We start from the raw sequence: 27,657 nt of genomic DNA on the forward strand, positions 1-27,657 counted from the left end.
TCTTGAATCTGAGAGTGAAAAGAAGACAACCCTGGAGGATTCAAAATATGACGGAGTTAGGGAGTCTCGAGGTAATGACGTGTGGGGCTTGTAAGACTTGGGGTTCCGACAAAGTACGTTTGAGCACTTTTGAAAGCATTGAGTTTCGCTGAATCCTGAAAACGAGACTGGTCTTACTTATAGATTCTCCGTGTGGGCCTACCTTGACATTCTATAAATGTAAGTGGATAGAAACCGACACATGAACAGGGGGCCAAAAGGCAAAGGTTGCATACGGACTTTACGAGTTCCGTATGTCCGTGAAGTATGCTGGAGATCTAAAAGGGCTAGTCTGGTATCTGATATGAAGTATATCACTTCCTATTACCTCCTATGACTCAGTATTATCAGGTAGTCTCTTAAGGTCTGGACATCCTGGGATATTTACTTTTCAAAGGTTGAAGATAGCCAGATTAGCTCATGTCAGGGCTCTCAACTGCGTGCATTCCTACATTTCTTCAAGACTTGATGATTGGACTTGGGAGAGTACATTCCAAAATACTTTGCCAAAGTAAGTAAAAAAGAAAAATATATATGCGTCTGATAACATCCGTGGCCGCAAACGCCTGCCGTAGTGGAGTCAAAGAGATGCCAAGCTCGACATCCAAAAGTCATCCCGCCTGAAAGCTCTTGACCCTGCACCTTGGTATACCCTACCGAGTAACCTTGACTTCTCAATATTTACATCTGGGCCAATTCTTGTCCACATTTACACCGGCCTATAGTTCTTCTTGACCACCTCCCACAACTCACCCACTGCCCCTCACCAACCCCTCATCGCGATCACACCCAAAATGGCATCATACCTGACCGGCAGCGAGGCCTTCACTCGTGAGAAGCAAGCCTCCGAAACAAACCCATCGACAGCAACCTGGGCCGATAAGTACCGTGGTGTCCGTCCTCGCAATACATTGATTCACTAGACCTCAGATCTAACACAATACAGGCAACAATTGAAGACCTTGACCCTCCCCCGGCGCTCTCAGTCTCCTCCCATGACCCTATCTCCACAGCCTTAATGGCCGCCTACGAGCGCGACTACACCCACCTCACGGTTATCTCCCCGACAAAGCGGTCTCTGTTGGGATACGTCAGCATTCCACGGCTACGGGAGCTGCTGCAAAGCGGGAATGTGAAAGAAAGCGACCCAGTCTCGGCGGCTATGCAACGCTTCAACCGCAAACGCGGTATCTACCAAGTCATCACAATGGAGACGCCGCTCGAGGAGCTCGAGCAGTTCTTCGAGAATGAGACGGGGCCAAATGGCGAGAAGCGCGAGAAGCAACAGTTTGCTGTTGTCACTGATGTGGCACGCAAGTTTGTGCTTGGCGTTGCTACCAAGGCAGATTTGGAGGAGTTTGTCAAGCGCAGACCTACCTAAGCTGACGCGGAGCTGGTCGTAAGCTGATATGAATGGGAATATGTGAGAGAGTTCGTTTCTCTTCGGAACTGCATTGCGGCGTATCTGTCTATATTGAGAGCATGGGTTGAGGTCTTTTTTTGTCGCTATATGTCGTTCCTTCAACATGAACAACACACCTCTAATATTGACCTTGACTGACGGCACTGAAGTGTGGAGTTTGATATTCCGAGAACACCCAGAAAGTCTACTAGTCAGATGAATACTTTGGTCAATGTGTAGTTTTACAATTGAGTCCTGGATGGTCGAAGTTGTTCCATCCCAATTATACAAAAACAGAACCCCCAACCACCCGAACAATGCCGCAACGCCAAACATAGTAATTGTTTTCTGAAATTCCCCAGACCAAGCCTTATCCAGCCTACTGGGCCTTCTTTGAATCGGGCTTGCCGGCTGCTTGTCTGTCCGCCTGATCTTCCGTCCAGGCGACATAGATATATGCGAACAAGACCACGTTGGCAGTAATAGCGGCGGTAATTCCGGCGAGGGTCGAGCTCCCTAGATAACATCAATTCAATCGGTATATGTTATTGCAAGTTGAAAGGCTGAAAGATACTCACCACTAAAGATGGTATTCACAGTCAAGAAATACATGCCAATGGGGCCAGCGACCATGGCAGCCGTGAAGCCAAGGAGCTTGTAGATCACATCTCTAGATACCAGAGCCAATAAGAACCTGTCTTCAAGGACCACATTTAGCTTGTCAGGCTATTATCTTACGCAGGAACAGCTGGGGCCACGTCAGAACTGCCTTGCGCAGGCTTCGCCGCAACATCGGCATAGGACTGGTTGTGGGGACGGCGGGCAGACATCCTTAATTTCTGAAGCACCAATGATAGAGAGAGTTAGAAGGCCCAAGGGGAAAAGGGAAGGCCGAGGTTGAAAGAGGAACTGCCCAGGTGAAGCTATCAAAGGCGATAACAGATAATTTAGTACCGTCACATGCCCGGGTTTGATTGGTGGGTTGAATAGGTATACCTACCTAGGTATATACCCATGTAATCCCTTCATTGTTTCATTCCCATTTGGGAAGATGAAGTGTTTTATTCTTATTGTTCAAGTGTAGCCATGAACTAAATGAGATTCACATGTTTATGTCTTTGATTCCTTTGTTCCTATTCAGTGCTTAATTGACAGATCTCGCACGTGATTGGGCGCGTTTATCGCGCGTGTCCGCTTTGGCAGAAAAAACATTGAATAATGCGGAACAATCAAATGGCTATTGAATGATATTGTTAGCATTGTGAGCCCTGGAGCGATGGATGAATCTGTCAATAATACTCCCCCTCGAGATATAAAAACTATTCCGAGTACTCCTCCGGGCGACGACTACGAAACTATCGCCACCCTTCCAGCGACAACCCCATCGCAAAGATTGACCCAACCGACACAATTACTTGAACATCCTTACCCGCGCCACAGTAATACTGTCATTCAAGTTGCGGCATCTTCGCCCATAGGTCCGATCTCTCCTCCTCCCCGCCGAGTCCAAGGTGGTTCTCTTTCATCCTTAATCGCTCCTTCTGGGACCCAATTCCGACCTCCTGCTTCTGGTCCTACAAAACGAACGCCAAAGTTTGATCTCGACGACGGGCCGACGTATCGTGGTGGCTCATCAGACGAAGAGTATCACCTACAAAATACAGATATTAAACCGTCTACGTTTGCGAAAACCATTCGCAGTCCCGAAAAAGAAAAGATCATGGAGTCGCCCGTCCGCCCTGAGACTAGGCCAATGGATCGGTTCCGAGAAATCACATCCTCTGCCATGTACGATCCGAATAATACTACATCCGCAATCAAGCGCACTGCAGATCAGATGAGTCCACCGGCAACAAAGGGAGTTGCCATGAAAAAAGTGCGCCAAGATGCGCCCTCTCGCGCACAGCCTGTGGGAACTCCAGACATCCTCCTTCATGAAATCAATGACTTCAGACTCCGTGTCAAAGTTGAGCGCATCCTCAAAGTTATGCCGCATATGACTGTTCGGGCTTGTATGGAAGCGATGTTGAAAGCCAAGGGCAACTACGACGATGCCCTCCAAATCCTTGCCAAGATGGATGCTGCCGACCAGCAAAATGGCACCGTGGTCATTGAATCTTCCGATGATGAATTGAGTGGCTCTCCGGCTACGGGCCCAGTTCCCATGGCCAAGCAGAACATTAAAGCTCGTGGCACCATTCAGGACAAGTGGGCGGCAATGAAGCAGCCCAAGAACCAGGATTCCGATGACGAAGGTAAACCTCGCCGCCGACTCATTCGTGGACCCAAGTCTGATGGCTCTTCACGTGCTGTTTCTCCCATTCGTACTATCACAATCATCGACGACAGTCCCCAGAAAAAGAAGCTGGGACGGCTTCATAAGGGCCGCAAAGCTCCTTCGCCTGACCGGTCCGAATCTCCCGAGGCTATGATGAGTGACTCGGATGATTCAAATGTCCAGGTCCAAGAATCCACCGCTGGCGGTTTGGATTCCAAGGTTTTGAAATTCTTCAACACATGCCGTGTTCAAGATCTCGCTGATATTGCCTCTATCCCTGAAGAAACCGCTCAAATCATCATTACGAACCGCCCATACGAGACCCTCGAGGAGGTGCGCGTTGTCTCTGCCCCAGTTGTAGAGACTGTGAAGCCCAAGGGCAAGAGAGGAGGCAAGGCCCCTAAGCCCATCGGAGACAAAATTGTCGACAAGTGTATTGATATGTGGACTGGATACCTGGCCATTGACGCTCTTGTTGGTGAAGTTGAGGAGCTCGGCAAGCCAGTTGCGGAAGAGATGAAGAAATGGGGTGTCGACACCTTCGGAAAGAAGGGCGACTTGGAAATTACCAACTTGGCTCCTTCCAAATCGGAGCACGACTCGGGTATCGCTACTCCCGCATCTGAACGCCAATCCTCAGAGAGCGATGAAGAAAGTGGCAAACTGGTCGTTTCGAAGCGCAAATCTCGTTTTATCTCACAGCCGTCCATTATGGCCGACGACCTGGTGATGAAAGACTACCAAATCGTGGGGATCAACTGGCTCGCGTTGTTGTTTGAGAAGAAGCTCAGCTGTATTCTGGCTGACGACATGGGCCTGGGCAAGACTTGCCAGGTCATTGCATTCCTCGCGCATCTGTTTGAGAAGGGCATTAAAGGCCCTCACCTGATTGTTGTCCCATCTTCGACCATCGAGAACTGGCTTCGCGAATTCCAAAAATTTTGTCCGACCTTGAGCGTCATGCCTTACTACGCCGGTCTTAACGAGCGTGCTCTCATCCGCGATGAGATTGAGGAACGACGTGACGAAATCAACGTTGTGATCACCACTTACACGATTGCCAAGGCAAAGCTTGATGCCAAGTTCTTGCGCGACATGGATTTCACAGTTTGTGTCTATGATGAAGGCCACATGCTGAAGAACCATCAGTCTCAGCTGTATGAAAAATTGATTCGAATTCGGGCGCGTTTCCGTCTGCTTCTCACCGGTACTCCCCTCCAGAATAATTTGCAGGAGCTGGCATCTCTTCTGGGCTTCATTCTTCCTTCAGTCTTCCAGGAGCACAAGGAAGACCTCCATGCAGTGTTTTCCAACAAGGCAAAGACGACTGACGAGTCCCACGCTACTCTACTGTCCCAGCAACGCATTGAGCGTGCGAAGTCGATGATGAAGCCTTTCATCCTGCGACGAAAGAAGCACCAGGTCATTGATCTTCCTGCCAAACATTCCTTTGTTGGTTGGTGCCAAATGAAACCTTCCCAAGTCAAGATTTACGACCATGAAAAAGAGCAAGTGCGCCAGCTCTTGGCAGACCGTGAAGCTGGAAAGAAGACCGGCTCCAAGTCGGCCAATATTCTCATGAAGTTGCGCCAGGCTGCTATTCACCCCCTCCTTGCTCGTCGTCACTACACGAACGAAATTCTACAGAAGATGTCTAAGGCTTGCTTGAAGGAAGAAAAGTGGTCACTATCTGACCCTAAGATCATCCTGGAGGAGCTTATGCCATACAATGACTTCGAGTGCCACCAGATGTGTGTGGAAAACCCCAATTCCCTCGGCAAGTTCAAGCTCAAGAACGACGAATGGATGGACTCCGGCAAAGTGGAGCACCTGAAAGAGCTTCTCACCCGTTTTATCGCCAATGGCGATCGCACCCTCATTTTCTCTCAATTCACGATGGTTATGGATATCCTTGAGCATGTCCTGGAAACCTTGAAAATTGAATTCGTTCGCCTGGATGGCCGCACCAACGTCGAAGACCGCCAGTCCATCCTCGACGCCTTCCACGAGCGCACCGAAATCCCCGTCTTCCTCCTGTCCACCAAGGCCGGTGGTGCCGGTATCAACTTGGCTTGTGCTAATCGCGTGGTCATTTTCGACTCTTCTTTCAACCCACAGGAAGATGTGCAGGCTGAGAACCGTGCCCACCGAGTCGGCCAGACCCGCGAGGTTGAAATTTACCGTCTGGTGACCCAGAACACCATCGAAGAGCAGATCTACGCACTGGGTCAGACCAAGCTGGCACTTGATCAGGCCGTGGCTGGAGACGACGAGGCCGGGGCCAAGAAGGGCGAGGAGGCCGGTATGAAGGTCGTGGAGGGAATGATGATGGCCGAGCTGCAGGTGAAGGCAGAGAAATAAGAGAGCACAAAGCAAAACCAAAAAAAATAGGAAAAGGCGAAAAAAAACAAGGGAATGGTTCATACTGGAGTTTCTGTTGTTACCTGCATGGTGATGCTGATACTGCATTTAATACCGTGCCAAACATGGCACAGTCAGGAAATGGTGTTTGGGGTGGTTGATATCATGGTGATTATGGGAATCGCATATCAGCTGTTAGATTAGAGGATCAGAAATCCAATTCAGTTGACAACGTTATCTAAACTTTGTAAAGCGTAGTAATATTCATGGATGTATTAGGATAGGAAGATAGTCATCAAAGATGAGCGTGAGGTATGTAAGTGGGGAATAATCTATAGTCAGAACAGGAGAAAGCAATCATAAACACCCCTAAATGCAGATAGATACAAGCAAGACGAAAAGAACAGTGAGTAAAGAGAAAACCGAGGGCTATGCATGGTGGGCCGAGAACAGGCTGTGAAAGGTAGCAGTGATAGACGATAAATGGTCTCAAAGGCATAGAGTAACATTTAAACCGTCACCTGAGATGGAGCCTGTGTCTGTGCAGCGGGAATTGTGGCATCCACAGCTGGCTGCTCAGCATCAACTTGAGTAACCTTGGCCGGCTGGGGAGCAGAAGACCGCCGGATGGGGCCACCTCCATGAACAGCTGGCAAGGGGGTCTTGCTCCGAACGGCACCGCCACCAGCCGCACGGGCAGCTTCAGAATCCATGGCATTCTGCACTGCCTTGGACTTAATCTCAGGCTGGGTCTCTGATGTATCGGTCACATCGGGGGCAGTCTCCCACTTTTCATCCAGACCGAGTATCTGATCAACACGCGCAGCAGCAGGAAGCAAATCATCAAATTTCAAGCCGCGGCAGATATCAAGATACGTCTTGGACAGTTTCGTATCCTTGAACTCCTTGTTCTTTCCGGGAATCAGCATATTGAGCAAGTACTTGGTATTGCCCAAACGATTCTCGGCTTCTATACAGAACTGCAGGTAATCATAGACGACATCCCGCCACGGCGCGATGCCGCCATCCTCCTGAGTCCGGAAACAAGACGAGTTGGTCTCCGCAGAGGTCGCAATCATTGCTCCGTCAACGCCATGCTCAGCCATCAGCGCCAGGCCCTGGTCGCGCGATGTCACATCGCCGTTCATCACGCACGCCACACCGGCCTCGTGGCAAATGCGCGCTACCATGGGGAGCTGGTCGCGAATAGCGCGTTCGCGTGGCCGCATGGGAGTCGTGCGACAGTGCACTGTCAAGGCTGTGATGCCTGTTTTCACGAGGCGGGAGACGAGAGCCTCTGTCTCTTCGGGCTTGGAGAGAATGCGGATCTTGACTGAGATGCCGATTTGGAAGGGTTCGCCGACTTCCTTGACGAGGGCTTCCAGGATTGAGACGAGGAGGTCGGGAGTGCGGAGGAGCGCAGCGCCCATTCCGCCGCTTGTAGAGAAGGGTTTTGGGCAGCCAGAGTTGAGGTCGATGCCTGAGACGTCGGCAGCCACGACGCGCGCCGATTGTACTGCCAGCTCAGGGTCGGCCGTGCCAATTTGGTAAATGAGTCGGCCTTTCTCACGCACTGGATCGATACGGTAGATGATGGATTCTTTGATCGGTTTGTTGGGGCGTCCGCCGTTGCTGGGCATACGGGTGAATTCGATTGTGCCGTTTCGTGGGTTCACGCGTCGTTCGGCACCGATCATCGAGCGGTCGATTGTTTCGGGACCCCAGACGAGGTCGGCGCCATATTTCAGCGCCAGTAGGCGGGAGGGTAGTTCGCCTGATCGGACCATAGGGGCAAGGACGATTTTGTTGCGGTAGTCAACGCCGTTGGTAGGGATAGGCACGCGCGGCACAACGGCCGGCGCAGAGGCGGTTGCAGTTGCAGTTGCGAAGGTTGCCATTATGTTGCGGAAAGTCCTGATCATAGCATTCCCAGGTGCGGGGAGACGATGCCAAACAATCTTTTTTTTTTTCCCCGGGGGTTGGAGGGACCGATGGAAATATAGTATCACGTGAAGATAGTGGCGATAGCCAGGAGTTGGTAATTTGATGTGTATTTTATGTATTTAAGTAACGGTAATTTTGAAGCTACCTGGGCGGGCCATCCATTTTCCGATATCCGGATTGACCAATGACTGGGCACCATTCCCTGCCAAGGATCACGTCATACCCCCAGGTATCCAACCCTCAATGTGATTGTCTATACGGAGTAATTCTTCCATGATATTTTCGCGATTATCTTCACAATTGAAGTGAATGTTATTGCAATTGATCAAGTGTCTACTGCCGATATCGGCATGTCTTGTATGGGCTCGGGTAAGAAACATGCAATGTACGTCCTGTCAATTAGCCACAACCAATAGCGTATATATAGCTATTGTATCCTAGTAGTATATCCAAATAGTAAGAGCACGAGACTTCATTTATATAGGTACAGGCACGAATGATTCAGTCGGAAGATCAATTTGATTCGGGTTGATCATAGATGCCGACTTTCGGAACCATTTTTTTTTATAGATTTTTCTTTTTACTTCCGACACAGTAGGGGGTTAACACCACGCATCGCAACTTATACCCGTGAATCCAAAGTCCACTTTCAATTTCTGTATCGGAAATACTAAATAAAAACCCAAAAAAGACATCGCATTTCCAACAGAGCCAATGACTTGTCCTCCCTTGGCCCGACTGGGAAGTGCGACCTCCACCGCCTCCCGCTCTGTTTGGCGCACACCAGCAACGCTGCCCCCCACTTCTATTGCCCCTCTCTCTTCTCCCTTTTCTTCTCCCTTATCCCGTGTGGCCCAAGTATCTAGACACTTTTCGTCTACTTCGCCCAACATGACTTACTCCGTCCGCAAGATTGGTTCCCCATACACCCTCGAGCACCGTGTGTTCATCGAGAAGGATGGCGTCCCTGTCTCTCCCTTCCACGACATCCCCCTCTATGCCAACGAGCAGCAGACCATCCTGAACATGGTCGTTGAGATCCCCCGCTGGACCAACGCCAAGCAGGAGGTACGACAATTCACCTCCATTGACTCTCGCTCAAATGCTAATTGCAACAGATCTCCAAGGATGAGTTCCTCAACCCTATCAAGCAGGACACCAAGAAGGGCAAGCTCCGTTTCGTCCGCAACTGCTTCCCCCACAAGGGTTACCTTTGGAACTACGGTGCCTTCCCTCGCGTAAGTTCTGAACCCTTCCCATATCCGTGGATAGGAAGAGGGGTAACAAAAGGCTGACATGTTACCAGACCTGGGAAGACCCCAACTCCATCCACCCCGAGACTAAGGCCAAGGGTGACAACGATCCTCTCGACGTTTGCGAGATTGGTGAGCTTGTCGGCTACACCGGCCAGGTCAAGCAGGTCAAGGTTCTCGGTGTCATGGCCCTGATTGACGAGGAGGAGACCGACTGGAAGATTATTGTCATCGACGTCAACGATCCTCTTGCTCCTAAGCTCAACGACATTGAGGACGTCGAGCGCCAGCTTCCCGGTCTCATGCGCGCCACCAATGAGTGGTTCCGCATCTACAAGATCCCCGACGGAAAGCCCGAGAACCAGTTCGCCTTCTCCGGCGAGTGCAAGAACAAGAAGTACGCTGAGGATGTCATCCGCGAGTGCTCCGATGCCTGGGAGAAGCTTGTCTCTGGCAAGACCGCCCGTGGTGAAATCAGCCTGTGAGTTCTATCCATACATATATTCTTACTTTTGAGAGTATCGAAGCTAACCTGTATCAGTGCCAACTCCACCCTTGACAACTCTGCCGACCGTGTTGACCAGGCTCAGCTCGCTGCCATCCCCCGCAACGAGACCCTGCCCCCTGCTCCCATTGATGGCAGCATTGACAAGTGGTTCTTCATCTCAGGTGCCGCAGTATAAATGATATTTTTTGCAAGAAAAATATAAAACTAACTAAAACCTTCAAGCCTATGATCGTCTACCTGGTGGGGATTACATTCTTCGATTTCCTGAGCAAAGGACTCGTTTTTGAATTGTGAATGAATTCTTCCTCTTTACCACCCCAGTGTAGAGAAGAGTAGTCTGATGGACAGGTGCAAATCTGCACTGAAGAACAATGGAATAATCAATTTTCAACACCAGCTTGTGCAAGACCTTGAATTCTACCCCACTAAGCATGATCTCACGTATAAGGCACGAATAGCCCACTTCGTATGTTTTCTACCAAAGATGAATCCAAGTATTCAAATATGCCCAGCAGCGCCAAAAAATCGTCAGATAAAATGATAGGTAATATAATACACGAATGCACAGCTCGAACAATACAACTTTCTAGTTCTTCAAGCTCGCCTCCCGCTGCAGAGCTCTGCCAACACGGGACACCTCCTCGATAACATCGCCAATCTTCAGCCCGCGCTTTCCAACATCCAGTGTAAGCTCCTTGCCGCCCTTAAATCCGACAGTCATGGTCGGTGACTCGGTGGAGTTGCGCGGCAACTGCTTCACCTTGATATCGATATGGGTCGGGCTACTTGTTGGGATAGTGTCTGGTGTGCGCAGCATGCCGAGGAAGAGGCGACATGGCCGGGCAGCGCGGGAAAAGGGGTTGTAGGCGGTTCGGAAGCTGGTTATCGTAGCGATGGGGATGGTCATTGTCGCGGTTTGGGGTGGTGAGCGGGGCGGGAAGATTTAGCAAACTGGTAAATTGATCAGTTTCTTTTATCTCTCAAGGGTGAATGAGATCCTGTAGCTCTGTCTCGGATCCGTTGTTGCGTACCTGAGTGGATGAGGACTGGCGGGAAGTTTTTTTTACAGGTGGTATAACTTTTGGCGTTGATACCACAGCGATTGGACAGATGACCCTCGGCGGAAGACTGGTCCAAGGAGAAAATTGCGTAGATCTCACTCGGTATGCGACAAGTCTGATAAGTAATGGCGCAAGGTCAATTGGAAGTTCTAACAACACCCGATGCTCCGTTGCGAATTGCGGTTGAAGGAATGGGGCATGTTTGACTCGGATGCAAACACAATGCCGAATGACGCTCGTCAACATGGCAACTTTGCGTCGAACAACCCGACACTTATGAAACACCTTATTGCTTGAAATATCTCAAATTGTTATCTACCGGTCTTGGTTTTCAGTAGCGTTCCTTGATCCCCTCGAACAGACAGTACTTGTATGCGTCACATTCGATCAAGCAATACCCTTATCGCAAGATGTCCCCCACGACAGCTCTCCAGGGTCGCGTGAAAGAGCTCTCGGCTTCCTTGGGACACATTCAGCCCCTTGTGGATCGTCTGCGTTGTTTTACCTCATCTATCGGACAGGGTGATGAAGCCCGCTTAGAGCTTGGGAGTGAGATACATTCCCGACTGAAGGAAGCCGAGCAGGAGTTGGAGCTGCTGCGTGTGGATATAGAAGCGCTGGAAACTGGCTCAGATAATAGGCGCAAGGCAACGGCTACCCATGGACCAAAGGAGGCCGAGAGGGAGCGGGTGATTTCTATGGCAGGGCGATTGGCCGAGGATCTTAAGAGGTATGATACCTTGGACGACTTGCGCATGCTAGGGAGATTTCATTCTCCGGGTCTACTGGCTAGTTCTTCAATATGCATATACTAATCGGCCGTACAGAACACGAGGAGATTTCCGAACTGCCCAATTACAAGCGAAACGGAATGCCGAAATCGCCAAACGGAAGGAGAGAGAATTGCTGCTGTCAAGAACACACTCTTCCGAGAAGAAGCAACCGACAGAAAAGCTCACTCAGGATGATCTTGTTTTGAACGCTTCGAACGACGTGACATCTGCGCTGCGCAGAACTCATCAACTTATGCAAGCGGAGCTCTCCCGCAGCCAATTTGCCCAATCGACTCTTGGTGAGTATCTCTTTCCTTTTCCTTGATCCTACCAGATGCTCATATTCCTTCATTAGAACAATCTACAGCCGCGATCTCATCTCTGTCCGAGTCCTATAGCAGCCTTGATACACTTCTCTCTTCATCCCGCAGCCTCGCTAACTCTCTTCTCCGCTCCCAAAAGTCCGACACATGGTACCTTGAGACAGCTTTCTATGTTCTTCTTGGGACAATTGGATGGCTTCTCTTCCGACGTGTCTTTTATGGGCCTCTTTGGTGGCTTGTGTGGCTGCCCTTGAAGCTAATCGCCCGAGTTGCGTTTGCGACACTAGGTGCAGCTGGACTGTCCACTACAACTGTGCAATCTTCTTCTCCGTCTCTTTCAGATGAAGTCTCCACCGCTATTCATCAAATTACTACAGCAGCTGCAACAGGAGCCGTGACAACCAGTAGCGCCGCCTGGGAGCAGGAGCCATCAGCACCAATCGATAGCAACCGTGTAATTGACAAAATTGGTGACATGGTCGAGCACGAGAAACAGCAAAGCATAGATATTGACGATGTCACCCCGGAGGAGCGGGCAAGACAAGCAGAGCTTCCCCGGAATACAAAAAAGAGGATGTTTGAGGCTGGAATGGAGGACCCGGTGCGAGATGAGCTGTAGATATTCACCCAAGCACTAATGAGATAACATGCAATCATGATCCCCACAGCATCTAGTTTTGTACTCTATAATACTAGCATTGACGATGCTGATGGGGTTGATGTACATCTTGGTGGTAAAGCTGCTCTCATTGGCCAGTGTGTTTAAGTGCTGCGCGTGTCACGTGGAGACGCGTCTTGATTGTGGAGGGCGTCAGAGAGAGATCTTCAACACATCGCGGACCAGCTCTTGAGATAACCCTGACGTTCCTGAATTTGGGCTATTCAACAACAATGGCTGCCTCATTTTTCAATAATAAAGCTCGTGCCGCTGCCGCCGCAGCATCTAGCAGCTCTAAGCTCAAGGCTGGCGACAGCAAGGAAGATTCGACTCGACTCCAGCCGTGGGTTGAGAAATAGTAAGCCAATGCTTGATTTTGAGCTCACCAAACATCTTATTAATCATAACTAGTCGCCCCAAGACTCTCGATGATGTTGCTGCACAAGATCACACAACCAAAGTCTTGCGGCGCACCCTGCAAGCTTCAAACGTGAACCACCCAGCTCCAAACAAGTTGAGACAATGAATTAACCCCCACCAGCTTCCCCACATGCTCTTCTATGGCCCCCCTGGCACAGGCAAAACATCCACAATCCTCGCCCTCGCCAAATCCCTCTTTGGGCCCGCCCTTTACCGCTCCCGAATCCTCGAACTGAACGCTTCCGATGAGCGCGGTATTGGCATTGTCCGCGACAAAGTGAAGAATTTTGCCCGAGCGCAACTCTCCCAGCCAACAGGCCTAGACGCCGCCTATCGCGCACAGTACCCATGCCCACCATTCAAGATTATTATCCTCGACGAGGCCGACAGCATGACACAAGACGCACAGTCCGCTCTGCGCCGCACAATGGAGACATACAGTCGGATCACGCGATTCTGTCTTGTTTGCAACTATGTTACCCGCATCATCGAGCCGCTTGCTAGTCGATGCAGCAAGTTCCGGTTCAAGATGCTGGATAATAGCGCCGCTGGTGAGCGGGTCTCGAATATTGCGGAGCAGGAGGGTCTGCAGCTTGAGGACGGTGTTATCGATACGCTTATTCGGTGCGGCGACGGTGATTTGCGTCGTGCTATCACGTATCTGCAGAGTGCGGCGCGCTTGGTCGGTGCTACGAAGCCGCCTGCTGTAAAGGATGCTGACGATGATGCTGAGATGACGGATGCTGGTAGCAACTCCAGGGTTATCACGGTTCGCAGCATTGAGGAAATTGCTGGTGTGCTGCCGGATGACATTTTGGATTCTCTTGTGGAAGCTATGCAGCCCAAGAGTGGCGGGTCAGTCTACGAGGCTGTCTCGGGGGTGATTACGGATCTTGTGGCTGATGGCTGGAGTGCCACCCAGCTTGTTGCACAGGTTTGTGATTCTCTTTGTTTTATCTGTTTTATGAAAACGCCTGGCTGACCTTTTCTAGTTATACCGACGCGTGGTGTTCAACGAAGCAATTCCTGATATCCAGAAAAATAAGATTGTCATGCTCTTTTCGGAGATGGACAAGCGGCTGGTTGACGGGTCTGATGAGCATCTCTCCATGTTGGACCTGGCATTACGTATTGCTGGAGTCCTGCGTGGAAATTAGAAGGCATTTTCTTATCAAATTTCAACTCAAGCTTAGACCACCATGGTAAGCAGTGAGACTCCCTGACTACTTGATTGAAAAGAAACTTGGCGTTTGGGACAACTACGGCCTATATGTCCGAGGCGTTATATTTGGATTTTTCTAGCCCTCAGGTCTTTTTTGAATGGAATGACCATGATACCCTTCCCCCTTGTTTATGCGCAGACTAGTAGGTACAGAACAACGCCATGCACCTGAAAGACCTGAGTGATTCATGCGCACAAGTAACTAGATACCATATATGAACACGTCTAGGGTTTCGCTGCTTGAACAGTAGGTAGACAGGATGTGCCTCGGTGATTTTGACCGAAGTCTTGGGATGCTATTGAGCTGGTGCCAACAACAACGCAGATTTGGAAAACTGGCGTGAACCAACTTCCTATGGCATTGTAGCCCTGCATATCGCTGACCTTTGTTTCATTTTCGTAGCAATAAAGCAAGAGATCAACACCGGCAACACTAAGCAAAAGGCTAGGTAATTGGGAACCATAGCGGCCTAGATATCCTTGAACTAAATTCAAGCATGACTATGGAGGTGCTCTCTCAATGTTTGTCTTCTCATTCTTACTTTCTACCAACTCTCTCCTGACAAAACCCCTAGAATTTCAAAGTCTTCATTAACTCTACATATTCTGCTGAATCACATCAGGACTCATACTCCGCCCTTGATATGGACCCTACAACCCTTGCCAGACAACGCAGTGGAGCTAGTCGTGACCCTCGTCGTGCCGGTAGAGCTAACCAAGGAGCTGGTCATGCCGATAGACAACACTACACCCGAAACCAACCATACCAGGCCCAGAGCCAATATCACCAGGTAAGCCATAATCCACAAGAGTGCGTTCTCCCAACCGCTGTGTACTGTGGAATATACTTTGTTGCCGCCAGCATCGACATGGGGAGTACACTTGGTGGAATTACATTTTGAAAGTGATACCGTTCTGTCTTCTCATCTCGTTCTTCGTTGTACCACTGCCATATTATATGTCAATATATTGATGGATTCCCTTTGATTAAAGGCTGACAAATGAGACGTTGCTCTAGAGCAGTATCACCTTGACCTGTTATCTCTGCCACGATTCCAGACACCTTCAGCGGAGTTGTCCACTGCTTTCGCTTTGGAGAACTGCCATTGAGACAATCTGCCGGGTACAGAATACCTCTATGGATATCCTTGGTTCATTTCTGACACAATATCACCAAGGACCGTAATATCGACCCAATGAGCCTTCTTGAACAAATCGACATCGTGAGGATTCATTCTAGAATAATCTTTTGCGTCGCACCTAACCGATCGACACAGGGGATACTTGTTGCTGCTCTAGCTAGGGCTCTTCCAGATGGGGACGGGGACATCCCTATGCAGTAAGTTACTCTATAAGAAGTTTGTTTTACGGTCACCCGAAGGCTCGGGCTTTAGGATGCGAGGAAGCAGCAATTCAGCTCTAAAAAGAGCATGAATAGTGACATTGACCTTTTCGAGTGGAATGACCCGATTAAATGCTCTGGGCTTTGAGGAAGGCTCCTACTTGTTAGCAAACTATTATATTCAACATAGTTTCGTTCTGAGGACTTTGGATTTGACATGAGCCTTAGGTGTAAGGGTAGAGCTCCATCCGCAGCCCCTGGTCCTTGGGATTCCACTTGCCTCGGGTAAAATAATATATGCTTACTGATCTCCAAAGCCCCAACACCTAAATTGGACCCCAGGCAGATAATGATCTGAAATAACGGGGTAATATAGAACCATATAGTCCGATTCATCGCGTCGATGGTGATACCTCGGCGTCCTCGGCGATTTTAGATCAAAAATCAATACCGGCAACCGGCAACCGAGTACCGAAGAGAACATACCCCCGCTAACAATGCGATTCCCCTAGATGGAGATAAATAATGAGTATAAGCCAGGTGATTCAAAGAGGTACAAGGAAGATCAAGATCAAGATACCATGGATACTGAATTTCATTCTCAACCTACCCTTCAGGATTCCTCCAATGGGATTGAGGCAATACAATTCGAAGGCACAAAGGAATTCCGACCGAGGAGAGCCAAGTGGGCTTGTTTCGCCTGTCATAAACGAAAAGTGCGTTGCGACGCACTAAACCGAGGCACGTCGTGCACCAATTGCAAACTTGATATGAAGGAATGCATTGCTCCACCGCGAAGGAGGAAAAAGACAGCTCCAAGCCCATATATTCCTGGCGAAGCTAGAACAGTTCATACACCATTGTCGCCAACTGTGTCGCAGAGGTCCGTAATATCAGACCCTAAGTGCAGGGTCCAGTCGAATAGCACCGGTGTAACATCACGAAAACGGAAAAGCGACGCGCGAAGTTTGGATTCTCATACCAATCTAAAAAGACAACGACCTGATGAAGTCTCCTCACACAATGTGAAGAATGCAGTTGGGCGTTGGATGGACATGTTACCGCCAAAGGTCCTACAGCAGCTCGAGCTACGTTCTACCAAAGATATTCCGAGGCCTCGTCGAGACATTGATGGACTCAATGTGGAACATTTTCACGACAAATGTTCTGAAAAGTTGCTCCAGGCTGTTGATATCCTGACGGAAGTCATCATCATGCACAATTCGCTTTCAGCGCACACGGGGTTCTCCATCCCCATCGCCGATCCAGCAACTGATAGTTGCGCCTCCGAGAAGCAATTGGAAGCAAAACAGAAAGAAAACATGGAGTGCTCTCCATCTATTTCAGATCAAATTGGGGGAGATATGTGGGACATTGAGAACACAGTGGATGAAAGTTTGGCTTTGACTCCCGAGTCTCTGGAATATGTTTCCGAATCGAATTTCAATATATGGTTGGAATTGAACGACTTTGACCTTGAAAATCCTGTGTTGGGTGTATATGATGCTGAAAAAGCTGGGCCATAGAGAGGGAAATAAACGTTGGAAAAATTGCAAGGAAAATCCGAGTTCATGGTTGTGACATGGTGAATGTTGGTCTGGCTAAAACTGGGCGTAGATACAGTCTCCTTCCACAATCACGAATCAAATTTGTAATTTTGCGAGCGTTGCAGATCGTTCAAAATCCACCAGTTGACTGAGCGCCACCAGTTGACCCAGACTCCAGTTGACTAGACTTTACCAGTTGGCGGGTGAATGGATCCGGCTGCTGATGTAATTAATCGAGAGAAGCACCCATGAACGAGGGTGAGGACAACCATGGCCATGTGAGAATGTGGAATGTCAATCGTGGTTTTAGCCGTGGAAAACTCTGCTATATACGCTCATGCTCGTTGATAGGAGGTTCAGAGAGCTTGAGACTTGTAATGAAGGCAGTGTTCACCTTTGACAAGTCCATCCCCTGAAGCCTCCCAGTAAAATTGTGCTCAATTGCACCTTCTGAGGCTTTTGGCGTGAAGGGATGATTGGAGAAGAGAACGTGGGGCAAGGTCATGCTCATAGGTAAGGAAGATCTCGCTCAGTTCCTGGCAGGATGCTCCTGACATGATGCCGAGCGAATTGCCTGAAAGGAACGTATCCGGATATCACCAAGGTTGAAAGAACCAAATTCCTACAACGATGTCTCGATGTCGTCAAAAGGTGAAAGATGAGAAGGAGAGGAAGAGAAGAGAAGAAAGACGGAGACGAGGGGGGGTTTATACTCCCACGGGCCTTCCTAAAGTGGAAGCATCCCTTGCACCTTCCCTATCTTGATATCACGGAGCGGATCAAAAGATGGTATAGGTTTTGTAAATGAACGACATTGATCGGAAGCATCAAACCATCTTCAGCCGTCAAGCCAAATAAAAGCCAGGTGAAACATGATGGATCCATTTGTATACCGGCATCTCTAAATTGGATATCTATTACATCTAATTCACATCCTCCTCTACTCCGAGGCCAGCAGATCGGAAAGTTTATCCAAGTACGCATGAGGCCTGACATCACCAGAAACAAAGTCCTCCTTAGAAGCGACACCAGTCAAAACACCAAGCGTACCACCAAGCTTCCCCTCAAGGCCAAAGCGAATATCCGTATTCGCACGATCGCCAACCATGCAGGCCCGGCTACGATCAAACTTGAACTTACCCTCGATAGAATCCATCATAGCCTGACTGGGTTTGCCAAGTGCGATGGGCTCCTGATTCAGCATCATTATCAGCGGCGCACTCATGGAGCCAGCGCCAGGGAACAGAGTCCCAGAGTTCGGCAAGGTAGAGTCGATGTTGGTGGCGAGGAAGATCGCTCCACGCTTGATATAGTGATATGCCAACGCGATCTTAAGGTAGTTGAAATGGAAGTCAAGACCGACGAGCACGACCCCAACTTCCGGGTCTAGCATGGATTCATCACCCGCCGCAATCTTCTTGTAATCCTCTGGTGTGACATCGCGGCGGTATGCGGGATCTGTGCCGCCAATGAATGTGACCCCCTCCGAGCGAAGCTCTTGCTCGATACCTGTCTCACCAACCACGTAGACTTTACGTTTGTTTTCGGGGAGCTGGAGGATGCGAGAAATGTATATGGAGGAGCTGTATGAGGAGGAGAAGATCTCTTCCTAATGGATTCTGAGTCACTAGGCACTGGAACGACTGCAAATGGTAATCCGTATCACTCACCACCGTGCTGGGAATTCCCAAGCCTTCGAGCTTCTTGCGATAGTCGGCACGCGACTTGGTGCTGTTATTCGTCACGAACACCACTTGCTTTCCTGTCGGGATGATCAACTTCTGCCTTTTGCCGAATTGAATTATTTGATGCGCACCATTATTTCGGAGAAGCTCCAAGGTCTCCACTGTTCCGGGAAAGAGATGATCACCAGACCATAATACACCTAAATTATCCTAGTCTCAGCGATTGTTGCAACGCGGCTGGGTCGGGAGCCTCAGTGGAGGGGGTCAAGCCGAGATAGAGCGAGCACGGGGGACAGACCATCACAGTCGAAGAGAAAGACCTGTAAAGAATCCTGTTAGTAAAGAGAAGCTATTGCGTCAATGCGATCAAAAAAGTAGACTGACATCAAATTTGTCCAGGAACTCGCGGAGACCGGCCTTATCGCCGGTCAGGTATCGGGGCGCGACCTGCGAGGATTCTTGTGTCATAGTCGATGATTAGGAAAAGGTATACAAAAAGATTGTAAACGAAGGAATCCGAATTGAAGATAAATGACACAGTCCGTACCTCCCGATGTGAATCTCCGGTGAAACGTGGGGCGTGGGGTTCATCGTTCTTGGCATTCCAACGTCCTGACTACATCTATGTGATCGGCAGCATCTCGGTAGTATTCACCTATTTTCTACCTTTTACACATTAGTTTCACCCAAATTCTGCTCTACTACATCTCAGGTTCCCAGAAGAGGAAGAAATAAAGTCACAGCAGGCCCAGAATCCAAGGCAGGGTGCTCAGACCATACTGTTGATATTGGGGGACAAAATATGTCTGGTGTCTACGCCACTTGATTCAAAGATGTCCCCATATCTATCACTCGCTGAATGGTGTCAGTGACATATGGAATGCTGTTGAGATATGGCGGCGACTTTCCCCAAGAGGATAGCTGCAAAAGCCTTGATAACAGCACGAGACTGATGGCCCAAAAGAAAGGAAACAACGCCAAGAGAAGCCCAACGATTCAATCCAAATTCACCATGAACGACCATACTCACATTTTCATTGCCCAGTGCACCATGGTTATCTGTGTTATCATAGAGCAATTCTAGAATAAGTGATAGAACAATTCTAGAATAAGTGCATCGGCAATGCGATACCCATGCATTACCGTAGTTCAGCACTAGGGCTTACATCTTGACAGGGATCTATGACTAGCATCGTAATTGTAGCGTTGTTATACACCGGCCCACTTCCCGACATACCTGGCTGACGGAAGGATTCACTTCGGTCTGAGCCCCTATTAGGCTACTACCCAAGGCCCGTGGAGTCCCGCATCCTTTATAATTAGTGACTAGTCGCAGCTCCCTTCCCCTCCTTACGGACCCTGCTTTAGCATCTCACCTCATCGGCGGATCAGATGGGGACCAAGTTTGACGTGACTCCGGAAAAGCAGGCCAGCGTGCCTCGCTTCTTCTATAATCAGCTCACGGTCAAGCCCGTCACGGTCCAGGGTGTCAGTCTCGTGGGCAAGACTGCCTTGGTGACCGGGTCCAACTCCGGTGTGGGCTTTGAAACCAGCCGACAACTCCTCGACTTGGGATTGAGCAAGCTCATTCTGGCTGTCCGCAGTGAAGAGAGAGGTCAGACGGCGAAGAAGAAGTTATCCGCTGACCGAAATCTATCCGACGATAGCATCGAGGTCTGGAACCTTGATCAGTCTGACTATGGCTCGGTCGTCGCCTTTGCGGAGCGCACCAAGAGCCTCCCCGGTTGGATATCGTCGTGCTGAACATCGGCATCGGCAACGCGACACGCGTCTTTAACCCCAAAACGGGCCATGATGAGATGATACAGGTCAATTACCTCTCGACAGCCTTACTGACACTTTTGCTACTCCCAATAGTTAAGGAAAAACGCGCCGCGCAAGGGGGTCCGAGTCGGATTACGATTGTCTCGTCAGAGGTCTCTGCGTGGACAGCCTTCAAGGAGAAGGAAAGCTTTCCGCTGCTGGCATCGCTTGACCAGAAAAATGCGAAGGTAGACCTCCTGGATCGGATGATGGTCTCCAAACTGCTGGGACAGTTCTTCCTGTCGTATTTGGCTTCTATTGTCCCACCTTCTGTGGTGATCATCAATGCCGCGTCGCCGGGCTCTGTTCACGATTCAGATTTCAACCGTGAGCATGATAAAACTTTCTCTGGGGCGATCGCAAAGGTCGTGATGCGTCGGCTGGCCAACACCGCTGCGGTTGGAGCTCGAATGATCACCGATGCAGCGGTCAACCATGGCCAGGAGACGCATGGCGAATTCCTCTCCTTTCAGAAAATTGTGCCGTGAGTTGCTTCTATGTGGATCATGATATAGACTATCGCTAAACCCACTTACAGGTTGGCACCGATTATCTACACCGCAGAGGGAAAGAAGATCTCGGAACAGCTCTGGAAGGAGACCAAGGAAGAACTAGCCATCGCAAATCTGGAGGAGATTCTCAAGACCATTTCGCAGTAGATGGCAACAGTCAGAAGTGGATAGTGCAGGTTGTGATTGAAGACATGTAGGTGACTTGAAGAGGACAGTCTCATGAGCTGGGTAGTTACATCAAACAATTGCTGTGTCAATTCATCTAGTATATTGAGTGATCAGCATTTCACCGTGGAAAAATGAAGATTCCATATTTTGGCAAGCGGAAGCCCAAATTGACGTCCAGTTACGATAGTAGGACTGATAGCCTAGTAACCCACCCACAGGAAAACACAGTACAAGCATAGATGCCCCAAGGACATAAGGTGAAGCCATGTCAAAGCTGGCTAATTCGTTCGTAACACGATGCCGTATTTGAAGAGAGACTGCTCAATGGACATATATCCAGCTGGACGATCAGATCCGGATCCCACTGGCTTTAGATAGCCCACCACCCATCCTCCCATATCATTCAAACGGCTGACTATGTCGGCGATTATCTCTAGCCTGAGATACTGCAGGAGATCCCGGGCCCAACCTGCTGCGCAGCGTGGCCACAACCGATATGGAGCCCCTGAATGCACTCAAACCGAGAGTGTGGAATGAATAGGAGACCATAAATCAGGTGGTACGCTACAGCCAGCAGACGACTCGATCATGCAGAATGACCATCCGGATGGAGGCTGTCTGTACTCAGACTGGCTAGTCACTATGTCCGTGGATCATGCGGCCGCGCGAGCAGGCCTGCTTGAAGCTCTGCGTGGATTCACTATCAAAGCCATCTTGTGCAAGAGTATCAAAGCGTGTTCGTGTGTGCGATGGCGGTGCTGGACTACAGCAAGACTGGGAGGCGCGGTCGCAACAGCTATGTCCCGATCTTGTCCCGGGTTATTGATATTGCGCGGCTTATCCTTGTGCAGAGGGCGCTCTGGCTGAGTTCTATGGTCATATCGCTCATTTGCACGTGGCAAGATCAGGATACAGAAACGCCACAGGCACTGCTGAGTGCAGACCAGGAGCTGGACAATATCGACGACGGGTACAGCTCCTGTACGGCCCCCAATCGGGCCAGTCCCCCGGCGCGGCTCGCGTTACATGACCAGGTCGAGCGCATGGCTTATGAAGTTATGATCCATGGCATGCACGGGCCCATCGAGACACTCGATTGGCGTACACATGGGTTGAAGATCCACTACAACACCATTACCCTGGGCCATATCACTTGAATGGGCGCCAACCAGCTGTATGACGACCCCGCCCGGTGCAAGCCTGGTTGGAGTTTTTTGCAGGATAGCTGCACGCCATGACAGGTGGATGGGCAGCACCGGAGCTCCTTGCAGCAGGTCGAGAGGTTCGTGGTGCACTGCCATCTCATTGGCGGGCAACCCGATCGTGCCCCTTCAATGAGACCACTCACAGAACCTAGTTTGGCGGCTTTCTCATCTTTGCCGACTGTGGGAGGGGCTGGCTCTTTAGATCATATCATGTTGTCAACCCTTTTAGCCTTTTCATGTTCAAGGCGCCTCGAGAATTGACCGCGTAAACTAATGAACTTAATTAAGCACGGCTGAGCGGATGGGAATCTGTTTTCCACCCCCTATGGTCGTATGTGCTTGATTGGATTGGAAGAAAAAACGAAGTGCAAAGTGTATATGACTCCCCATTACCAATGCTTCAGTGAGAAGGATAAAAGTAGCCGCAAATTATAGAATAGAGGCCGTCAGAATGGCACAAAATGTGCAATTTGACTTTTGTATGTATAACATTTGATGCAGGATCACCTCTAATTTGGAAAATACAATTTCTGCAAGACATATCCTTTATGCAACCCACGACAGGTAGGGATTAGTCCACCTAGGTACATGGGCATAGTACGCAATTGGATTTGTAGAACAAGTCAAAGCAAGATCCAAGGCTGATAATATATATATCACAACATTGATTTTTAGGTTGGCGTGTGGATCAGCAATTACAAGCAAACATATCCCGAGTGGAGATCTAGATCTTCGTCAAATTATGATACATCGAGCCGATGACAGGCCGTGTAGAACACATCGCGCTAGTGTACCTACCGTGTCCACATGGAGGTACAGCCCGCAATGTCGAACATGACCCAAGGGAGGATCAAGCCAAGGACCCTAAAATCTGAATTGTGTGCCATGCAGCAATACTTCGAGGGACCAACAACTGATCCAAATCGGACACCGCTAGTTTTAAAGAGAGCTGTTTGTTGACACGAGGGCATGGTTACACTCGGAAAAGATTTTCATCACGATTCGCTGTTACACTCGCAACTCATGTCCCGCCTTGGCCCCGTGTGGTGTAGTATCTGATTGCTGGACAATTCTGCAGTATCAAGACACTTACTACAATACATCTCAATGGGAACATACAAGTAGAATGGTGAGATATGGTCGAACAGGAGTGGACTTAACATTTGACTCTGGAGGCGGGTGTATATCAAATGAGACCGGAATGATTGCCTGGCAGGGACGATCCACGTTGGCCATTTGGGATTGCATTTGCGTCTGCAGCTGTGCGTATGTACGTGCATACATGTAAGCAACCAAGCATTCCATATACGTATAAGTGGTCTGATATAGGTGTGAAGATAAGTTTAATGCAGTGACCAACATTGGACCTTAAGAATAATAGGCTTACAAAGGTCTAATATATTAATAAAGGTACAAACAAGAATGATGAGAAGATATATGAAGTAACAGAACAGATGGTATGTAAGGAGAACTTGGTGAGACAGGAATGTCCTGGTAGAAGGAGAGTAGGTGAGGGAGATTGGAGGGGCCTTGAAGATAGACAAAAAGAAGATGATACAGTTAAAATCACAATAGGATGCAAGTTGTAAAAAAGGGGGTATAGGTATAGATCTGATGTCGTGAGATTTCGTGAGATGTGTTGTGCTGAAAAAAAAAAAAAAAGAAAAGGAACGCCAATGTAGGTGCAGCAAGCAAAAAGATCAACTTCAAACCCATGGATCGGCCTGTGTGTAAGTATGCGGGTTGACAGGCCCAACCAACTTGATCTGAGCCTTCAACTGTTCCCTTCTGCGATCATCCTTTGACTCGGCAATCCTTTTCTTCGCACCGAGAAACATTCCTCGGGCATTGCTCTGGGATTGCTTTCGCAGTGGGGACAAAGCGGGACCGGCATGTGCATAAGATATATCAGGAGCCGAAGATGAAGATGGCTCTGCAGAACTAGGCGAAGACTTGTATCTCGGGAACTGAACGTTCCGCTTGGATTTCTTGGGTGGTTCCCAGATCACAGGGCCATGTTTCTGATACGCAGATAGCGGGACCGCTAGTTGTTTCGGCCGGGGTGTTGTGGGGGTTGGAATTGAAGTAGGCGATGTTGGCGAGATTGGTGTTTGAAGATGAAATTTATGGTTGGTATAGTCATACTCACTGCTCGAGGATGTGGCCACGGATGTAGCTCGCACGAGGTCTGTGTTCAAGGCCAAGGATTGCTGCGGTACCGAGGTTGTACTGGCGAGTGTACCTCCTACATCGTAGAGGTGGTCCATGGGCGCCGTCGCCGGGCGGGGGATTTGCTTCGGTTTATTTTCTGTCGAGTCGCGCGAGAGAGTGCGGTGGACGTAAGTCTTGATCGAGTTGCGAACTCCACCGAGACCACCACGGTCGAGCGAATGCCAACGGCACTTGCCCTTGGCGAAATCTAGCGGGTTGGCCATTTTCCGAGCTTTATTCTGTGCAACTAGATTTTGGCCGAGGCCACCCTGTAGAGTGGAGGGTGCCAATTCGGGAAAATAGTCCCACTTCTTTTCGCGGAAATAGTGATTTGGGCCTGTGGAATTTGGGGCCCAATTCGATGGACGTCCGTATTGTGTGTCGGAATATGAAGACGAGACTGATGAGGGCTCGACAATTGGTAGATCGATATCGATGGAGTCCGTGCGTTTATGAGATTGCGGGGATAGTGCAAGTTGATCGGACGGAGTCGGAGGATCGATTAGATCAAAGTCGGAGCCCGAACTGACAAAGATGGGATAGCTGTCTGCTGAGTTGCGGTCACTTGAACTGCTATCGAATGTACTTTCACTATCGCTGGAATCACTCCACATAGCCGAACATTCTGGGTGTTCGGGAAGGGGTTTCGCGGGAAGCGGTTTGTTGAGACAGAGATCGGAGCGAATAGAGGATGTTTGAGGCGATGGTGGGATTACTCGCTCAAGTCCTTCAAGTGAACGAGATGGTCGGACGGGGGGTGCCATTCGGCTGTAGGAAAACGGTGACATTTCGAGACGAAGTATAAAGATACAAAGAATGGAAACCGCCACAAAACTGTCGACAAAGGAAAGAGAGATGTATATGGGAAGAAGTACGGAGTAGATTATATATATATATAAACATACAACATACGGTAATATCATAAAAACCATCGTCAAACGAACTGACGCAAGGACACGGATCGCCCTTACTCCGCTTCAGAGTCAATATGATTGGAGACAGATATAACTTGGGCTTATGTTAGGTCTACATAACTAAGTAAGCTTGGCTTTTTCTTCACTCAGTTGGCCGGACTCGAACAGTCGGGTAATCATCTCTTCGTCTCCAAAGTGACTGTTATGCTCGAATTCCGGTTCCTGCGCGTAGGCAACACGTGCTGCATCGACAATGATTCTTGCTGTCATGCCAAAGATGCGATAGACTTGATCTTCATGTCGAACAAAGAACTGATGCACTAGTGGCGTCGTTAGTATCCGGATTTTTCTTTTCTGGAATGGCCCCCTATTTCCCGTTTTGGAACAAAGAGAGAGAAACGTCACCCTCGGGACTCCGTATATAGACATTTATATAGCATAAATTGCAAAAGAAAAATCAGTACTTACTTCTCCATTGTGAATTATGCCACGTCCCCCAAGTTCCCGTATACCAATCATCTTGTACAGAGATATTTTGACTCAAAAAGTCCTTCAATGGCGCAGTAAAAACAGCCTCAACCTCTCTCGCATCCAAAATAGGAACCAGTGACGCTTCAGGATCGGCATTCAGCCCCAAGTGGAGATCAGAGCCGTGAAGGAGAGCAACGCAGGGACGTACGACTACCTCCGTTCTGGCAAGATTTGCCGGGAGCTCACAGAGATGCTCCACGCTGAACGGGGGTGGGAACTTTTGATTAATATCGGGGAGGCCGATCTCCTCGCTTGCCTCGCGGCGCGCCGTTTGGAAGGCTGTCTCTGTGTTGTCTGCGCGGCCTAAAAAGGATCAGTGACATTTCCTTTTTTTTTATTTATTTTAATTTTGTCTTTCTTTTTTCTGTTTTCTGTCAAGGCATCCAAATTGACTCAACCCCTTCTCTTTTTCTGGTTTTGTTTGGGGGATTCTGTCAACTTACCTCCAGGCAAAGCAGCATCTCCTGCATCTACCGAAATTAGCTCAAATTCCAAACCCATGCCTGAAAACAGGGCTGATTCATGTCATTTTCCCTTAGAAGACTCACACGAACTCAATGTCTTGGCCCGGATCGTAACGACAACCTTAAGGTCGCCCTTGGCATCGGCGAAGAGCAGTATCAGCACAGCCGCCCGTCTGCTGAGTGGGACCAAGCTGTACGTTGTTGGCGGGGGAACATAGTTTCGAAGTCTGTTGATTGCTTCCTATCGATATATCATAAGTACGTTCTATCCCCGGGGTTGGGTTTCAGCACCGGGATGGCCATCCACGGGAAAAAAAAGAAAGGGTCTCGGTAACGAGACTTTGACCGTGAAGATACTGTCTTAGGTCAAACAAGAATCTTCTCTCTTCCCCGAACGGTTTCAAGTTCATGAGAAAGCCCAAACTCAAATGGTCCCTTGCGCATCCCAAAAAAGAAGAGTAATTTAACACCCGTGGCTTAAAGGGGGAAAGGGGGTTCACGGTAGGGATAATATGCATGGCAAAATGGACACAGCAGATTCACACAGGGACACGCGGTCATTTCGGGTAGATGCAGAACAAGTTACTCCGTATGGACACATACCTGAGATGTGGGATTTAGGGGTGCCATTATTTTGAAAGTTCGTTTGAGCGTGGTGAAATGGAATAGCTTGAGCTGAGTCTGGGTGAAAAGCGTCGGAAGATTGAGCAGTCGCATTTCAATCTTGTAAAACTGATGTCCAAAGTACACCGTGACAGTTGGCTATCAAGGGATTTAGGTAGCCGAGGTAGTGTGACTAATGATATATATAACCGGCATCGGAGAATCCTGAAGACCTTGCTAACGAGTATATGTATTCCCTTTACGTATATTCACAAAGATATTCGAGTTATTCGATAGCCCAAGCAGATCAGTAGAGTATTCCCAATAGTCTGATCACAAGAGAGCAATAGAAGGAAGAGAGGATGGGATCAAATGGTCTATCAACACAAAAGAAATAAGACAGGATAAG

General features: G+C 49.1%; 15 protein-coding genes across 15 annotated transcripts; 9 read left to right on the forward strand and 6 right to left on the reverse strand.

The window, feature by feature from the left end:
• Positions 1–833: 833 nt before the first annotated feature.
• Positions 834–1,420, forward strand: N7500_009653 (putative cystathionine beta-synthase (beta-thionase); the record flags this gene model as incomplete). Its single annotated transcript, XM_056680792.1, has 2 exons — positions 834–932; positions 986–1,420. The coding sequence occupies 2 exons, from the start codon at positions 834–836 to the stop codon at positions 1,418–1,420; spliced, it is 534 nt and encodes a 177-aa protein (XP_056528174.1).
• Positions 1,421–1,820: 400 nt separating this feature from the next.
• On the reverse strand, positions 1,821–2,271 carry N7500_009654 (vacuolar ATPase assembly integral membrane protein VMA21; the record flags this gene model as incomplete). The annotated part of the gene is made up of 3 exons (XM_056680793.1): positions 1,821–1,957; positions 2,020–2,111; positions 2,180–2,271. The coding sequence occupies 3 exons, from the start codon at positions 2,269–2,271 to the stop codon at positions 1,821–1,823; spliced, it is 321 nt and encodes a 106-aa protein (XP_056528175.1).
• A 446-nt stretch (positions 2,272–2,717) lies between these two features.
• N7500_009655 (DEAD/DEAH box helicase) lies at positions 2,718–6,080 on the forward strand (the record flags this gene model as incomplete). The annotated part of the gene is made up of 1 exon (XM_056680794.1): positions 2,718–6,080. The coding sequence occupies one exon, from the start codon at positions 2,718–2,720 to the stop codon at positions 6,078–6,080; it is 3,363 nt and encodes a 1,120-aa protein (XP_056528176.1).
• A 509-nt stretch (positions 6,081–6,589) lies between these two features.
• N7500_009656 (tRNA-dihydrouridine(20) synthase (NAD(+))) lies at positions 6,590–7,978 on the reverse strand (the record flags this gene model as incomplete). Its single annotated transcript, XM_056680795.1, has 1 exon — positions 6,590–7,978. One exon carries the CDS (start codon positions 7,976–7,978, stop codon positions 6,590–6,592), a length of 1,389 nt encoding a protein of 462 aa, XP_056528177.1.
• A 937-nt stretch (positions 7,979–8,915) lies between these two features.
• Positions 8,916–9,960, forward strand: ipp1 (inorganic diphosphatase IPP1; the record flags this gene model as incomplete). The annotated part of the gene is made up of 4 exons (XM_056680796.1): positions 8,916–9,092; positions 9,143–9,262; positions 9,331–9,758; positions 9,819–9,960. 4 exons carry the CDS (start codon positions 8,916–8,918, stop codon positions 9,958–9,960), a joined length of 867 nt encoding a protein of 288 aa, XP_056528178.1.
• Positions 9,961–10,371: 411 nt separating this feature from the next.
• Positions 10,372–10,692, reverse strand: N7500_009658 (mitochondrial 54S ribosomal mL53 protein; the record flags this gene model as incomplete). The annotated part of the gene is made up of 1 exon (XM_056680797.1): positions 10,372–10,692. The coding sequence occupies one exon, from the start codon at positions 10,690–10,692 to the stop codon at positions 10,372–10,374; it is 321 nt and encodes a 106-aa protein (XP_056528179.1).
• Positions 10,693–11,256: 564 nt separating this feature from the next.
• Positions 11,257–12,561, forward strand: N7500_009659 (putative protein transport membrane glycoprotein Sec20; the record flags this gene model as incomplete). The annotated part of the gene is made up of 3 exons (XM_056680798.1): positions 11,257–11,576; positions 11,674–11,918; positions 11,975–12,561. 3 exons carry the CDS (start codon positions 11,257–11,259, stop codon positions 12,559–12,561), a joined length of 1,152 nt encoding a protein of 383 aa, XP_056528180.1.
• A 272-nt stretch (positions 12,562–12,833) lies between these two features.
• Positions 12,834–14,177, forward strand: N7500_009660 (replication factor C subunit 2; the record flags this gene model as incomplete). Its single annotated transcript, XM_056680799.1, has 4 exons — positions 12,834–12,958; positions 13,012–13,090; positions 13,142–13,954; positions 14,013–14,177. The coding sequence occupies 4 exons, from the start codon at positions 12,834–12,836 to the stop codon at positions 14,175–14,177; spliced, it is 1,182 nt and encodes a 393-aa protein (XP_056528181.1).
• A 688-nt stretch (positions 14,178–14,865) lies between these two features.
• Positions 14,866–15,585, forward strand: N7500_009661 (uncharacterized protein; the record flags this gene model as incomplete). The annotated part of the gene is made up of 4 exons (XM_056680800.1): positions 14,866–15,033; positions 15,261–15,365; positions 15,421–15,465; positions 15,520–15,585. Coding segments are annotated over 4 exons (384 nt in total), but the record flags the coding sequence as incomplete, so codon positions are not given.
• A 769-nt stretch (positions 15,586–16,354) lies between these two features.
• N7500_009662 (uncharacterized protein) lies at positions 16,355–17,110 on the forward strand (the record flags this gene model as incomplete). Its single annotated transcript, XM_056680801.1, has 1 exon — positions 16,355–17,110. One exon carries the CDS (start codon positions 16,355–16,357, stop codon positions 17,108–17,110), a length of 756 nt encoding a protein of 251 aa, XP_056528183.1.
• Positions 17,111–18,071: 961 nt separating this feature from the next.
• On the reverse strand, positions 18,072–19,284 carry N7500_009663 (uncharacterized protein; the record flags this gene model as incomplete). Its single annotated transcript, XM_056680802.1, has 4 exons — positions 18,072–18,740; positions 18,802–19,016; positions 19,115–19,136; positions 19,201–19,284. 4 exons carry the CDS (start codon positions 19,282–19,284, stop codon positions 18,072–18,074), a joined length of 990 nt encoding a protein of 329 aa, XP_056528184.1.
• Positions 19,285–20,208: 924 nt separating this feature from the next.
• N7500_009664 (Short-chain dehydrogenase/reductase SDR) lies at positions 20,209–21,299 on the forward strand (the record flags this gene model as incomplete). The annotated part of the gene is made up of 3 exons (XM_056680803.1): positions 20,209–20,560; positions 20,695–21,124; positions 21,179–21,299. 3 exons carry the CDS (start codon positions 20,209–20,211, stop codon positions 21,297–21,299), a joined length of 903 nt encoding a protein of 300 aa, XP_056528185.1.
• Positions 21,300–22,069: 770 nt separating this feature from the next.
• On the forward strand, positions 22,070–22,477 carry N7500_009665 (putative telomere-associated RecQ helicase; the record flags this gene model as incomplete). The annotated part of the gene is made up of 1 exon (XM_056680804.1): positions 22,070–22,477. The coding sequence occupies one exon, from the start codon at positions 22,070–22,072 to the stop codon at positions 22,475–22,477; it is 408 nt and encodes a 135-aa protein (XP_056528186.1).
• A 1,754-nt stretch (positions 22,478–24,231) lies between these two features.
• Positions 24,232–25,524, reverse strand: N7500_009666 (uncharacterized protein; the record flags this gene model as incomplete). The annotated part of the gene is made up of 1 exon (XM_056680805.1): positions 24,232–25,524. One exon carries the CDS (start codon positions 25,522–25,524, stop codon positions 24,232–24,234), a length of 1,293 nt encoding a protein of 430 aa, XP_056528187.1.
• A 246-nt stretch (positions 25,525–25,770) lies between these two features.
• On the reverse strand, positions 25,771–27,362 carry N7500_009667 (NUDIX hydrolase; the record flags this gene model as incomplete). The annotated part of the gene is made up of 5 exons (XM_056680806.1): positions 25,771–25,970; positions 26,119–26,484; positions 26,625–26,651; positions 26,730–26,886; positions 27,249–27,362. The coding sequence occupies 5 exons, from the start codon at positions 27,360–27,362 to the stop codon at positions 25,771–25,773; spliced, it is 864 nt and encodes a 287-aa protein (XP_056528188.1).
• Between the last annotated feature and the right edge of the window lie 295 nt (positions 27,363–27,657).

This window comes from Penicillium coprophilum, assembly GCF_028826855.1.
Source record: "Penicillium coprophilum strain IBT 35676 chromosome Unknown utg000006l_segment0_segment0, whole genome shotgun sequence".
NCBI classification, from domain to species: domain Eukaryota; kingdom Fungi; phylum Ascomycota; class Eurotiomycetes; order Eurotiales; family Aspergillaceae; genus Penicillium; species Penicillium coprophilum.